The sequence below is a fragment of the Athene noctua genome, chromosome 2, assembly GCF_965140245.1.
Source record: "Athene noctua chromosome 2, bAthNoc1.hap1.1, whole genome shotgun sequence".
Lineage (NCBI taxonomy): Eukaryota > Metazoa > Chordata > Aves > Strigiformes > Strigidae > Athene > Athene noctua.
The window spans coordinates 153,114,226-153,129,696 of NC_134038.1; the positions used below are offsets into that span (position 1 = coordinate 153,114,226).

Here is a 15,471-nt window from a genome sequence, read left to right on the forward strand (position 1 = left end):
CCTGTTGAGATTTGTAGTTTATGTAAAGTTTACCTTTCTTTTTTCTCTTTTATACTAATAGTTTTGATTACTGGTGGGGAGAGGGAGAGGAGAGGAGCTGAGGTGTCCTTCAACAGGGCTTTGACAAGTGGTTTAGGCTCCAAATGAGATTTTCCATGTAATGGTTATAATGTGGGGAAGTAGGGAGTTAGGACTCAAGTTTTCTGACACTGTGATATGTGAAACGGTAATATGTCTGATAATAGGGAAAATTTGTAACACAGAATAGCATTTTGATTTCTGTTAGATTCATACATCAGAAATGTGCTGGGCATGGACCCTTACTATACTGGCTTGTGTCACAGTTGATCACTGGTTAATACCTTTGGTTTTGTTGCTGCACCAGCAAAGTAATTATATACAGCACGTTTAGTTTTAGCTCAGTATTGAAAACAAGAATGCTGAGGAGTCACATCTGTTAAATCCTTGCTTTTGCTTTTACACCGAGTTGGTGCCTAGGGCACCTTTATAAACATGTCTATAAAGTATTTTTTATGAAATATTCCATTGAAGTCAGAGGATTGGAAGTCTGTGGCAAAGAAGAATAAAAATAATTCAAACCAGTGACGAAAGCAGCTCTTATGCCTCTGAAATAAACAGATTTTTCACATGGAGACAGCTTATGAGATTAGTATTGCTGGGCTTGCTTTCTTACTGCTTGTTTGCTTCCATGCCACTAAAGAACAAGTTCTTTATATAAATATGTATTTTAAGGGGTAAAAATTTCTATTTCTTACAACCTGTAAAATGTTACTTAGGCATGTTTTGCTGTTGTTAAACTTGTATAACTTTAATCATAATTGTTAGATTTTACAGCACATTTGTAGGTGTAGAAAATGGGAATTTTTTTTCAGGTATCCGATATATAAGTGTTTAATGACAACATCTTAAGTGCTGGCCTTTCTTTCCCTGGTTATTAAACAGGGTTTTGAATATTTACTGTATTGGTACATTATTTTTCCAAATAATTCAGACATTAATAAGAAAGATATATCTCTATTTCAACAGGAATTACCTATTATATTTTGTAGTAAATTTTTTCCACCTTTATTTGTGGTCATGAAATACAATTTGTCAGACTATATTTACAAAAGATATTTTAGTAAAATTTGACTAAAACAGTTTTCCTCATCCTATTCATTTTATCTGTTGGATTTAAGGTTATCACAGGTTTTTTATCTTTTTTTTTTCCTTCAACAAAAGAAAAAGGCGACACTTCAGGTATATAAAACTTGGTTCAATTAGTTTTGCTTGCTTTCTTCTTTAGAATGAGTATTTGATTCTGTATAGCAGTAGCATCAACTGCTGATTTTGATGACCACACAAATTTACAAAAGATTGATTTTTGTCATTTTTCAACTTGGTATTGAGCATTTATTACATAATACTTTAGGCTCCCTCTAACATTGCACTATAGATAGCAAGTATGCTTCATATTCATCTTATAAAACAGACATAGCCATGGTTGGCATGTTTTGAAGAGGTTCAATTGAGACAAAGCAAATGCTGAAATGCAAAACACCATTTGTTATTTGGAGGCCTGTGTGTGTTGCTGATGCCGTTCCAGAGTTATGTAAGATTGTGTTTTTCTGGTTTTCTGACAGGTGATAAATCCAATGGGATGGGATGCATTTGGTTTACCGGCAGAAAATGCTGCAGTCGAACATGGGCTTCACCCTGCAAGCTGGACACAAAGGTAGTTTTTAATGAGTTAATATGACATTTCCACTGTGAATACCTGTATTGTGGCCCCCATAAACCCACAAAACAGAGCAAAAACAGTGTAGAAGGATGCTACAAAAAGAACCAGGATTATTTGCCAATATTTTACGGGACCGCACAGATGATTCAGTTTTGAAAAATAAATGTATCAGGATGATTTTCAAGGTTTTAATCTCAATTGCTTTTAAATTGTAAAAAGGTAGAATATTGAAAGAGTGATGTTTCCCAAACACCCAAATCAGTGAATAAGAAATAAATCAGAATGACATTATGGTGAGTTGAATCTTAGTATAGAATACACACTTGAAAATTATGAGCTATGTGGTTAGATTTGCTAACAGTTTTTGGTACCATGTGAAAGAGGAAGAAGATAGCTTTTTCATTTGAGACTGGGTCTTGGAAAGTGATAAACAGCCATTATTACTACTGATTTCCATGAAAATTTTGGGCTTTAGAATGCAGAATTGGATGTTATGTTCCCCTAATATTCTTTAAAATTAGTAGAAAGTTATATGAGTAAACATTAATTTCTATAAATGACTTGGAAACCAGTTTTCTTAAGTGAGGCTGTTTGTTGTGCTCCGGATGCAGTAATCTAGCTGTGGTATCTTTTTGGACCTTGATCCATTTCCTTCTTTGATAATGCTGTTTCTTTTAAGTTTTTTTCATGCTTCTGGTCCCATCTTAAGATACTTGATACTTTTCCAACTAAAATATGATGGCGATTGATTTCATTTAGGGAGAACACATGAGTGCACTACACACAAATTGTTTATGCTCATCTTTAAAAATTTCCCTAACATATGGTTTAGGTAAAAATATGTGTGAGAACCAGTTACCATCAAGACATAAAAATGTGGTTTTGTTCTTCTGAGCGTCTAAAAAAATCACTGTGCACAGTGTGTTGTGGGCTATCAGTTACATTGTAGTATGGTCAGTAAATTGATGGTTTCTGTCTTCTTTCATTAAGCCTACCGAAGCTCAGCTGTAAAACAAATCTACCTGTCTCTTAGATCTGAGTGCCTCGGTTTTACCTCGGATATCTTGGTGGAACCTTCACCAGATAGAGCATTACTGTGATCCTTACCTACATGACAAATGAGGTTCAGAGAAGTGAAGGCTGTGGTTTTGAGACAAGGCTTACATGAAGTACTTACTGACTGCAAAAGGGTTAGTGTTTTCCCCTTCGCCCTATTACATGGTCCCTCCTCACCTATTGTACTAGCTTTGGCACTTGTAGGGCATCTTGTTGAACTGACTTGGCTTGCCAACTCAGAAGAAAGCCATTCTGCCAACTGCTTGAGTTGAACTGGCTCAAAAGAAAAGCAGTGAGCATGTGGAGCAGAGAGACTGTGTGATAGCAAAGACCTGTATCAGCTCAGCCTGTCTCATCTTAGCAGTTTGTTTAGGTCATATCAAAAAGCAAGTGACAGGGCACACCCTGAGCTGATTCTCTTTTCTTGTAATTAGGTATGTATTGTTCCATACACTCAAAGCACTTCAGCTAGTAGTTAAAAGTACAAGAAGTTTTATACTGCAAGAAAGTTTTGCTTTGAAAATTTCCTTAGTACTGAAAAGAGTGATTTTCTATTTTCAAGAGTTAGATAACAGTATTATAACAACAAACTGAGAAAAGTTAGCACATCATAATTGGGACTGATTCTAACAACATCCAAATAGAAAAATTATTTACATACCCAGTTTTTTTGATTATGCTATGGAAGGGAGTTGATTCATCATATGGGCAGTTTAAATTCTGACCACAGAAGTAATTGCTGTCTCCTCTTTTCTCCATTGTCCCTATCCTGAATGTTTCTCATGCCTGCAGCAGGGAGGGATGACTGAACTGAACATGGAGCTGAGATTGTGTGTGAGCAACCTGATGTGTTTTAGTCATCCCTGGTGCAGAGCCAGCCACCCCTGTAGAAGGGGGCCCACCATAAGCATTTCAGCTTACTTGTTTCAGGAGTGAGCAACCAAATTTCAGAGCATCCTGATTTTCTGAACAGGTGATTTAAAATTAACTCAGAATGACCATTACTACTTACATTCTCAAAGTTAGTTACTTATACAAACACAGAGAAATTGTTGTTACTAAGAGTTAGTATATTGGCAGAAGCTTTGTGAAAATAGACTCGAATTTGAAATTTTGTATTGGTACAGTTCTTTTTGAGTGGGGCTTTAATATAAGCAATACTACTGTTTTTTCCTGGTGGAAACTGTGAGTCCATGAGACGATTTCCTGGTATACCCGTACCAGGAAAACTCCTTACCAGAAAAGTCAGACCTTCTCTAGTGTAACTGGGGCTCTGTGACTGTTAATACTGGATATTTGCATACTCGGCAGTGCAGGTTTGTTCTGGATCAGAATTAAATGCTTGGTTTCATGACTGTCAATTTAGCCACTGTGGGAGGATAACTTATCTGACGTAATGCATTTTAGTAGAAAGTTAAAAGTCCCTAAGAAATTTTAAGCAATTTTAAAATATGGATTCACACCAGATCACTAGTTAATCTTGTGTAACTGTGGGTATTTTAGTAAACTGTATTTAGTAGATTTTCAAACTAAAGCTTCACTGTATATTCTGATGTATCTTATTTTACATTTTTAATATAATCCATCTGGGACAAGGTCTAGCCCTACAGTTTTGCAGTTGACTTAAGTTTATCTGTGGCTGTTCTGCTACCAGAAGTTTAGGGGTTCCTTGTCACCTCCCAGGATATATGTTCCCACTCCTTCCTTTGTGTTGGCTCAGCTGTTTTTGCAGCCACAGTGTTGATTTAATCAGCCTGTTGATCAGAGGGAAGCCAGAAAACTGGTGGGGTATTTTTGGAAAACTTTTTGTAGGGCATGTCTTCAGCTGAATGGGTGATCCGATTCAATTCATCCTATAGCCACACGATCACCAGAGCAAAGCAAAATACATCCAGGATAGCATTGCCAAGATAGAGCAGGATTAAGCTGATAGTGAAATTGTGTCCTACTCCATCATGAAGATTTCAGAAGACCCTTTGAAAATAAAGATAATTAAAAACAATGAGAAGTGATGCTTCAGAAACATTTGCCTCAAAGTGCAGTGCCATGTTTACTTTTCAGTTTTGCTCAAATCAAGAGAAGTCAAATTGTTGTCTTGTATACACAGCTATTGAAATTGAGCCAGCATACACTAGGGAGTTTTAAAATTAATATTTAGGGTGGGTATTCTGGCAGTTCCTTGAGTTTGACTGCTAGTGAGATAATAGTATTTAAAGTTAACTAGTGCTTTTGATTTCTTAGAACATTGTAAGCACCTGATTTTGAATATGATCGTGTGATAGAAATATTTTAAGTTAATAATATTTTTCTTAATTTTACAGTAATATTCAACACATGAGAGAACAGTTTGATGCACTAGGTCTGTCTTTTACATGGGAAAGGGTAAGATTTTCTTTTTTAAGGCATGCTGCTTTACTGTATGATGGAACATCAAAAAACATGGAATTTTACCATTTTATTTATGATAATATAGAAGTCTCTGAAAGTGGCCGTTTTAAGTTGCTAAACTGCAAAATCGAACTTCTCAAGCTTTTTATCATATTTCTCTCACTTTTGATATGTGGATATCATCTGATTAATCTCAATGTTTAAGAGAATCTTTTCTTTAAAGTGATTTCAGTTTTGCATTTGGATTTTTCTCTCTGCTTTTTCAGTTCTTTCAAAGTAGCAATTTTCTGTGTTAGAAGTTAGACAATAGTCTAAATAGATATTTATGAAACAGTATGCCTTTATGTTAATGTATATATGTTTTCAGGAGTGCTTTTTTCAATGTTTATGTTTTTATAATATACTCAAGGGTTTAAAGCTTGTAACTTGAAATGGTGGTTTAGTTATGTTATTATAAATTTGAAGCATAAACCTGCCTTTTTGTAGGTGTTGGTATCTTGACTGTTTTGGAAAATATAAATTTTATTGGAAATATTAATGCTTGAGCATCAGGTGTTCAGTTTAAAAACCTTACCAGACATGATCAGACATAAGCTAATAATAGCTTAAAGATAAAAAATAAATTAATTTTTGAAGCAATTGTAAGGTTATTGCATTTACCAGTGAACTGAAAGCCACTACCTTTATATTCTCAGCAATAACTTTTGCTTATCACCTTAATATGATTCTGAATAGAGTGATAGAGATGCTAATCTTGAATTTTTATAACAGTATTGTAGATCTGAAAAGGAAAAGGATTATTTTTCTGGCAGTCTGAGACCTACCATCTGTTTTCTTCACTCTTGAAGGTGAAGTTGTTTATTTGTATGTCTTACATCTAAAAACCTGTATTTCATCATGTAATATCAATATATAGGGGAAGATTTTTCAGTATTACCCTTTTAAATAAGATTTTAGTTTTCCTGATAGCCAAAAAGTTGCTCTGAAAAGAAAAGAATTGTTGTGGAAGGTTCACTGCACACATTCTTGACAACTATTTTCTTATATTTAAAACTGTTGGTATCTCAGGGATTTTCTGTGAGTGTAATACAGCAATACTTCAAAATAGTGAAATCATACGCGTAGGCTGTATTATGAAACATGCAAGAATTGAACGTTGCAGATTGCCTTTAAAGAAAATTGAGAAAAGTCACCTCTATATGGACTTTTGTTTAACCCTTCCATTCTGAAGAAGAGATGGAGAGCTGGCAGTACTGAAAACCATGGCAGGAAATTTAAGTACAGAGGGAAAAGTAATTTGTCATCTCTGTGCCTGTTCTTTGAGGCTTACCTTCACTTTTCTAGTAACCCACATTTTGTCTAATGAACCTTCAGAAGTCTCTGAATTCTTGTGAAAGGGGCTTTCATACTCTTCAACTAAGCCCATTTGAACAGTTGTGTAATTGAAATACTTTAGAATGTTCTAGGGGCACATAGTTTGTGTTTTTGAAAGGTAAGATTTTAGAACAGCTAAAAAGTGTTCCTTGACACACAATGAATTTTGGAGTTTTCACTCCTTAGCTTATGAAATGTTTTATTTTACCTAGAAGCCTGCCTTATTAGTTGAAGTAAGAGTGACCTGAATGGTGATCATTAGAAATAGGTATGTTTATTCATTGCAAAAAATGTATGATTGCCTGAAATACATCTATATTGCTTGATTTCCAAATGTGCAGGTATTTGAGCTAGCCATGAAAGAACTACCTTTGGAAGCAGAATGGCTAAGCTGAGTGTATTTTCCAGGCTGATAAAGCCTGCTTTTCTGCAAGGCTAATTAGGCTGGGCCGAGCATTTTACTGCCTCAGCTGTACTGCTTCTGGGGTAATGCAAGCATCTTTGCACAGCAGTACACTGCTGTGCAGGTACTTACCTTAAAAGTGAGGAATATTTTTTTTTATTATTCTATACTTGTATGGCACTGAATCAGTGATGTACAAAATACTGTCATGATGCAAACAAACCCACTAGCATTAGTGACTCCTGTGAAAAATGCAAGAAACCCACTTTTTATATGGGTTAGTCTAATAAACCAAGACTATTGTACAAAACAGGAGTTTGTTTTTAATTTAATTTCATTGGTGTTGCTTAAAAGTGTTCCTTCATTATGCTAGAGCACAGTACTTAGCAAATATGTGCTGGACGGAACCCATTCTCCTACCTTAGATCCCTATTTTAGTATGCAGTGAATTGTCTTTTTAAAGTGCTAACCTTTTATGTTAACTGTCTCTGTCCTCTGTGGCCAGCTTACAGTATATACCTAGATGATGTGAAGGAAATTTAAGTAAATTTTACCATTTCACAAATGTTGAGGGAGAAGAAAGTGGGAAAATAATAAAAAATACATTTTGAATGCCTAGTGCATGTATTTGTGCTGAAGAAGCTTTTAAAGTCATGTCTGGTGTTGAAGAATGCCCTGTCCAGGAATATGAAGACTAGTTGTAGTTTTACTGCTTGGTAAAATTATTATGAACAAATCCCAGTGCACCTGGCATATTAGCAATTTCCTTTTATTTGTCTGGGTCTTTTTCATTGTTTTCTGTCTTACAAATCAAAATTTAAAAGTATTTTTATGTTGTAGCAGTCAGTGAAATTACTTAACCAGTAAGGCACCACAAATAATAAAGCATTATTAAAAGCTAATTAGATTATTTCAGAAAGCCAGGTTACAAAGAGATTTGAAAATTATTCTCCTAAACAGAAAATGCAAGCAAACTAAAAATGTAATTAAATGCATAAAATATCTCTGTAAGTACTTTGCTTTAGAATATATTTGAATACTAATAGTGATCTGATATTTTTTCCCTGAAACATGTAGGTATTTTAAGTGCCTCAAGTAATAAATGTTTATTTTTAAATCACTTTGAAAATGGTGTGATTTGGGGGAGAGATTTTTAAAGAATAAATGAGAGAGAACATTTCTGTTTGGAACATCTGTATATGTCAGATCCAGGGTTAAAAAGCTGCAGTTTGAGGACAGAAGAAATGTCTCTGAGAGACATTAAACCCACCTGGAAAATAAACCATTGTGGTTATACTATATTTTTTAAATAACAATAATTTGGGCATTCCTGGTGATTTTTATTACATATATTTCTCCAAAATACGATCCCAGACAGCATAGCAAACTGCCTGCCACTTCTTTTAAACATGATTTGCAGGGGAATTAGGCAATCTAATTTTCAAAGATTCATATCATCAGCAACAAGGGATGGAGAACATATAACATCTTTCCTTTCTTTTGCTCAGGAGTGCTGTCAGACTGAATGTTCCCAGTAAGCCATCAGTTCACCATGATATTATCAATCTGTAACTTTCTTCTAGAAGGTAGCTCATTCTGCCAACATTTTTTAGACTTTTCAATTTATGTGCTCCAAGTGACATAATTTTTTGCATAAGAGTAATGTTCCCCTTCTGCTCTGTACATTAAAAAAGCTGAAATCTTTGGTAGATTTTCTTTGTGCAGATATTTTTCTGTTTAGCTTTGAAGTTGTCATTCTTGTGTACTGCCGGAGCATGAATAAAACTGTAACAGTAGATAGAGCATTATCTATTAAATTTTCTCTTTATCAACATATCACTGATAATCAGTCACCCTACTTGTGATTAACTAAAAAAGGAAACCTACTTTTTTGCAGTAAAGATATTCATGTTCTAAAATGTAGGCACTGCGTGATGTTTGTATTTGTAGCTAATTAAGCATGAAACGAAGAACCTTTGAAATACAAATACTCAAATTAATTTAGAAATGTAACTTGGTCTCTACCAAGCTCTAAACCTCTGAAAATCAAATAATTATACCAGATAAGGTGGTACATGCCCTTTAATGCCAAAAGAGACAAATAATAGATTAAAGACTATTTAATCTTCCCAAATAGATTTTGAAAAAGTCCTTTCAGGCTTTTTCTCATCACCTTTTTAGTAAGTATCAAGTACAACATGTCTGTCTTCAGGATAGCATAAGAGAGTGCTAAAAATAAAATGGTTAGTAATAAACTGGATTACTTCTCTCTAGTTGTATGTTATTCACAAAGCCTGGTGGATCTTACAACAAATAAACACTTTTATGCAGCCTGTAAATACTACTTTTATTTAAAAAGAAAATAGCCATGAAAGTAGCTTGAAGATGTAACCTTCTACAAGACAAACAAAAAATAGTTTTAAGGTCAGAGCTACATAATAGAAAATTCTAAGAACAGAGCAGATTTAGAACAAATAATGAATTATAAAACAAGGTATTTGAAAATTAATTTTTCTTTTATTAATGGCCAAAATCTTCCATCCAGTTTGTTTGGGATTTTTTGTTTGTTTGTTTATCCAGGCTTCTTTGCTGTTGGATTTCCCATATTTTTGGTAGCTGGAGGGTTTTTTTTCAGATTTTTAAAATAATGAATGTCCCTTTAACCTTAACATGAACCAGTTGCTTCCCAAGTTGCAGTGCTGTCAAATTGTAATACTGCCATTTAGTCTGTAACTGAGAATTTATTTGCAAAAATAAATAAATTACTAACCCCTTACTCATGCTGTTTGTTAAGACCAGTTTGCTGTGCTGCAATAAAGGGATTTAGCAAGGTAGTTTTTGGTGTAAGAGTAGGGGACTTTCTCTTCTATACCTTCTCAATATCTGTTATTTTTAAAAGCAGACCACTTTTAAAGGTGGTTTGTTTTAATGAATAGGAGTAAGGAGCAGTAACAGTAACCAATGATAAAGATGCATTTTGGTGACAGTATATATACTCTTTTTAACTAGCAAGCTGACAAAAGGAAAAAGGACAATGGGTTGGAGAGAAGAGGGAGATGTTCCCATTTCATGTTAATGAAATGCTGGGATGATGGGTTATCACTAAATCTGTTACAGAGCACTGAAGAGCTCATGGACAGCTGAGCAACATATTTCGTATTTGTAAAAGGGTTCTGATTTTTAGTATGTATTTTATCTTTGGAGAAAATATGGTAATATCCTGTTTATATATATTCACTGAACTTTATGATACGGGGTGCAATACATGTGCATTATGCTAGTGCTCAGCTCACAAATGAGAGGCAGAAAGTTATGTTTTTTGGCAGGGTAGAAGGGCTCCATTGTGCTATTTTGCAAACTCTTTTCTGTATTTCTGAGTTAAGTTAGTTTTGTTAATACACTGCAAATCTTTGTCATGATCATAAAGTATAAATAGAAATGTTTTCACCTTAATTCAAGCATGATAGCAGCCTAACTGAAACTTTTTATCAGACATTATTTATTTAATCAAGATTAGTAACTGGAATACATGGAAAACCATTTTCCACCATGAGTCTTAATGTGCTAAATGGTGGAAAAAAACCCCCACATTTCGAGATTGACAAGAGGTTGCTAGCTTGTCGTCAGCAGCTTGTTTCACTTGGTAGTGATGTCATTTCACTTTCTCCATTAATTTCAAATGTTACTTCAAACCTTCAAGGTTATAAAGTTAAATGATGAGCTTGGGTGATCTTTTCGCAGCTCAATGACCACACAGCACATTTTTGTTCAGTGATACTGCCTGTTGCGTTTCTTTTTGAAAAGTGTCAGTTTACAACTTGTGAGAGAGCACAGTTCCCAGGAGTTAGCTTGTATCTTGCAGCTCAAGCTTGTGTCGTCTTTTTTTGTTCCAGTTAACACAGATCTGCTGTTCAGGGCCAAAAGGACAAATCTCAGTCCATTTTACTATTTTTATTTGAAAACTCACTTCTGTTGTCTTACCTGTTTGTCTGTTGGTCACATAATCTTACACTGTACCAAAAGGGTTTTTCTCTCTTCTTTTGTGTGTCTAATATTCCAGTAATGAAACGCTGTTGCCTGTAGTGGCATCACGCTGGCAGAACTGATGTCACTGTGTGGAGAAGCAGGGAAAAAAAAACCAAGGATGATTAAGTGGATAGTGTTTAGTTGGAGAGATGGAACTCAGGCTCCTATCAAGTGGGTTTTTTACAGTGCAAAGCACAGGGATTTAATCAAGCAACTGTTTTTCATGACTAAGTCTTCACATGCTGTGCTGAAAACCTGCCATTAAATGTCTCTGTGATCTTGAAAGCCTCTTATACACACTTTTGAGGCACATCTATTCAAAGGTCATATTAATTGTTCAAAGCAATGTTTCAGCACTGGAATATAAAGTTCAAAGCAATGTTTCAGCACTGGAATGTACAGTTGTAAAAAAAGAAAATTTTTATGCTGGAGTGTTACAGATGTCATTTGAGTAGTGGATAATATTGCTGAAGTTGTGTGTAGTGGGAAGCTTAGATGATAGGAAAGACTGGGTCAAAGACATTTCACATTTGGAGGTATTTCAGGTAATTGATAAATATTTGCAAATGGAATAAATTTTATCAGTGGCTTACCATCAACTCTGTAACTCTAAAACCAAAAGATTTTCTTGTTGATTAGAAGTTCAGCATAGGAGTCATCTTGTGCTTCAATAAGTATAAATGGTAAAACAGAAAGTTTGTAGAAATGTTTCTTCTTCAAACAAATGCAAGTTAAACAGGAAAACTGTTGAGGAGTGAAATGTGATCAGTTTATTGTTACACATTTATGATGTAATGAGAGCTTAAACATGGAGTTACACAGTTGTTGTCACTTTGGCCAAACTTTAAAACATGTGGGTGCAAGCATATGTGTTTCTCTTGTGCCTGTGATACCACTGTGTTTGTGTAAAGAAAGTTTGGAGTCTATAATCATGTAATCCTTTAGTCATCTTCACATATTAAGATGTTTATTTGAGTGCTGCTTGGGTTTTGAACATTTAAAATAGGGAATTTTTTACGCTGTTGAATTATTAGAGTTCACTAAAAACTCAGAATGTTTGTAAATTTTAAAAATGCTATCCATTATCTTGTTACTTGTTGTTCTCTTCATCCCATTCCTCCTTGTCTTTTATCTGTCTTTATTTGCCTCTTAACAATCCCCCTCGTTCATGACATCATTTCCCAGCAGCGCTACAGGCTTGGGGAGGAGTGGCTGGAGAGCTGCCAGTCAGAGAGGGACCTGGGGTGTTGATTGACAGCCGGCTGACAGGAGCCAGCAGTGTGCCCAGGTGGCCAAGAAGGCCAATGGCATCCTGGCTTGTGTCAGCAATAGCGTGGCCAGCAGGGACAGGGAAGGGATCTGACCCCTGTACTCGGCACTGGTGAGGCCGCCCCTCGATTCATGTGTTCAGTTTTGGGCCCCTCACTACAAAAAGGACATTGAATGACTCGAGCGTGTCCAGAGAAGGGCAACGAAGCTGGTGCAGGGTCTGGAGCACAGGTCATACAAGGAGCGGCTGAGGGAACTGGGGGGGGGTTTAGTGTGGAGAAGAGGAGGCTGAGGGGAGACCTCATCGCCCTCTACAGCTCCCTGAAAGGAGGGTGCAGAGAGCTGGGGATGAATCTCTTGAACCAAGTAATATGCGATAGGACAAGAGGGAATGGCCTCAAGCTGCACCAGGGAAAGTTTAGACTGGATATTAGGAAGCATTTCTTTACAGAACAGGTTGTTAGGCATTGGAAAGGGCTGTCCAGGGCAGTGGTGGAGTCCCCATCCCTGGAGGTGTTCAAGAGTAGAGTCGACATAGCACTCAAGGGTATGGTGTAGTTGGGAACTGTTAATGTTGGGTTGATGACTGGACTTTTCCAACCTAGACAGTTCTGTGATTCTGTGATCTTTTATGACTCTCATTTTTTCCATACTTTAACCTAGAGCATTCTTCTAACTTGAGCTGGCTTGCCTTTTAAAATGGTTGCTTATTTGAGCTGTGATTGTGAGATATCCTTCCCAGGTCTTTCATCTCGAAGTTTAGAGCCTTACCCCATATTCTGTCCTGTCTGCCCCACATGCTCTGTCTGTCGACAGCCGTGGTTCCTCTGTGCTGTTTTGCTGTCCTGTACCTACTGCTTCAGCTGCAGGCTCCCTGGCTCTGCTCACTTCTCTGCAGCCATCTCCCAGCTGCTTCTCAACAGTCGGCAGCTCCGGTCCTGATTTTCATTGCTGAGCAACAGAGGAGAAGGCAACCTGACTAAGATGACTTCTTTGCTAGTTCTACTTTTTTCTAGTTTTGCTGTTTCCCTGGTCAGGCAGCTGTGGTCATTTCCACTTCCTTTCTGTTCTCATATCTATCACCCTGAAATCTTACAGGGTTCTTATATTCCATGTTAACAGGGAAACTTTTGTTTGTACATCACATGCACACAAAGCACATATTCTCTGGTTGTGAGTACAGGTGAGTATCAGTCATTATAAACATTACACAGTAGGGTTTTGTACATAAATGCATATATAAATAAACATTTACGTTTTCTCTGTGTCATGTATTATACACCCCTGAGTTAATTGTTTTAAGTTAAAACACTTCAAGAAAATACTAAGACTAGTTTCAGGAATTTTTATTTTATTTCATTTCTGCAGGAAATAACTACTTGCTTACCAGAGTACTACAAATGGACACAATATGTCTTTCTTAAGCTTTTTGAAGCTGGGATGGTGTATCAAAAAGAGGTAGGTACAAACTTTGACCTTTATACTTTCCAAGTTTACTAATTCAAGTCATTCATGTCAGTGGCGTGTTTCAGGATCATCTGTTCACATTCATTAAGTGGATTATGCTCTATTGGTTTTAAATCACTGCAAACTAGAATGAATTTTATATATAACTGAATTGTATATGTAACTAAATTTTATATATAACTAACATGAATGGGTATTGTAGCAAGTCAAATCAGAAATGTTTATTGTCAGTGATTTGCACTGAAGCGCAGGATCAGAATATAGCTACTATTAGTTTATTTCATGGCTTTGATACAGAATTTTCTAGCTCTTAACTTCCCTCTTGTGAAAGCAAATAAGATAATGTGATCATTAGGAGTCTCTTCAGTAGTGAGATTATTTTAACTGTATAACATTACTGTGATACTGTCTCAGAACAGATAGGATTGGATAGGATAATTGAAAATTATGTGCCCAACCATCCAATTCCTGGACCCTATTTGTGATTTCTAAAAAATGACATAAAAATTAGATGCTATAAGACTATCACAGCTGTTTATCTGTTACCAGTACATTAAGAAATTATTTGCCTTATAATATTTTGCAAATAACATAGATCAGGATATCTGAAAAGGGAAGGGTTCGGTTAACTCTTAAGCAGGAGGTGAAACAAAGGTTTTAAATGAGCTTTCCAAAGAAATTTCTGTATAGCCAAGACAATGCAGGTCCAAAATACCTGAACAGCTGCACTTAAACAAAGCTTCAATTTAGTGAATGTTTCTAACTTAAAATGGAAACTAAGATTTCTTAAATACGCTTCGACATTTCATTTGTATTTTACAGAAACCAGGAAACCTCATAGAATATAATGAGGGATGTATTCTAATTATTCTCTGAACCCAGAGAAAGAGGTTGATGGTGAAAGGTAGCATTTGGAATGTCAAGGCGTTACTGAAATACATCTCCTATTTTCATAGGCAAGTTGTAATCAGAGACCTTAAATGACAGCGAGCAAAAATAATCAATATTTTATATGTCCTAACATGCTGGATTTGGTTTGGGTTTTTTGTGGATTTTTTTTCTGTAATTATTTTTTGTTTGTAATTAAAAAAAATTAAGTCCTTAGCTTTGCCATAACAAACAATTTTATCTGTGAATTTTTTTAGTTGACGAGTGATCTGAAAAGCACAGTGCTGCTTTGTTAGAAGCAGTAATAATAGAACAAATTTTGCATGCAGGCTCCAAGTACTGTGGGATCTTGGAGCTACTTGGGTAATAGTGATTGGATCTACTTCCCTCTTAAGAGTCAAGAATCAGTTTGAAACTTAAATCAGCATCTGTCAACCTATAGGGGATGTAATCTCTGGTGGATATGAACCAGTTGCTTTTTGGCAGGAAGCGGATGGCAGAGTTAGCCCATAACCCCGGGTCTCTGCAAACAGTCATATATACTTAAAGCATGTATTTATCCCATGTTGTCAGGTATCTGCAGTATATGTTAGGCAGTACTATTGCACAGCTTGAAGTCTTCTGCATTACAATTTCATTTTGGGTACAGGGAGATAATTCATAGCCTTTCTGTGGCAGTAAGAATAATACATGTGGAGTATTAGCCTAGTTAACACTCTGTTCCAGGAGTATGTGTGTCTGGCCAGAAATTACCCTGGTAGGGAGACACAAACTCAGTATGTCTGGGAGCTGCAATTACTTAGAATTAACAGTGTCTGCCTGGGTGCTGCAGCATCTTTATTCACTGTAGCAAAATCCT

The 15,471-nt window shown here is 35.9% G+C and overlaps 1 protein-coding gene across 1 annotated transcript in view; it reads left to right on the forward strand.

Moving 5' to 3' along the window:
- LARS2 (leucyl-tRNA synthetase 2, mitochondrial) overlaps positions 1-15,471 on the forward strand; it is a 90,571-nt gene that overhangs the window by 13,243 nt on the left and 61,857 nt on the right. Inside the window, exons 4-6 of the mRNA XM_074900698.1 lie at positions 1,644-1,735; positions 5,119-5,179; positions 13,626-13,715. Of these exons, the coding sequence (XP_074756799.1) occupies positions 1,644-1,735; positions 5,119-5,179; positions 13,626-13,715 (243 nt within the window). The remainder of the gene's footprint in view (positions 1-1,643; positions 1,736-5,118; positions 5,180-13,625; positions 13,716-15,471) is intronic.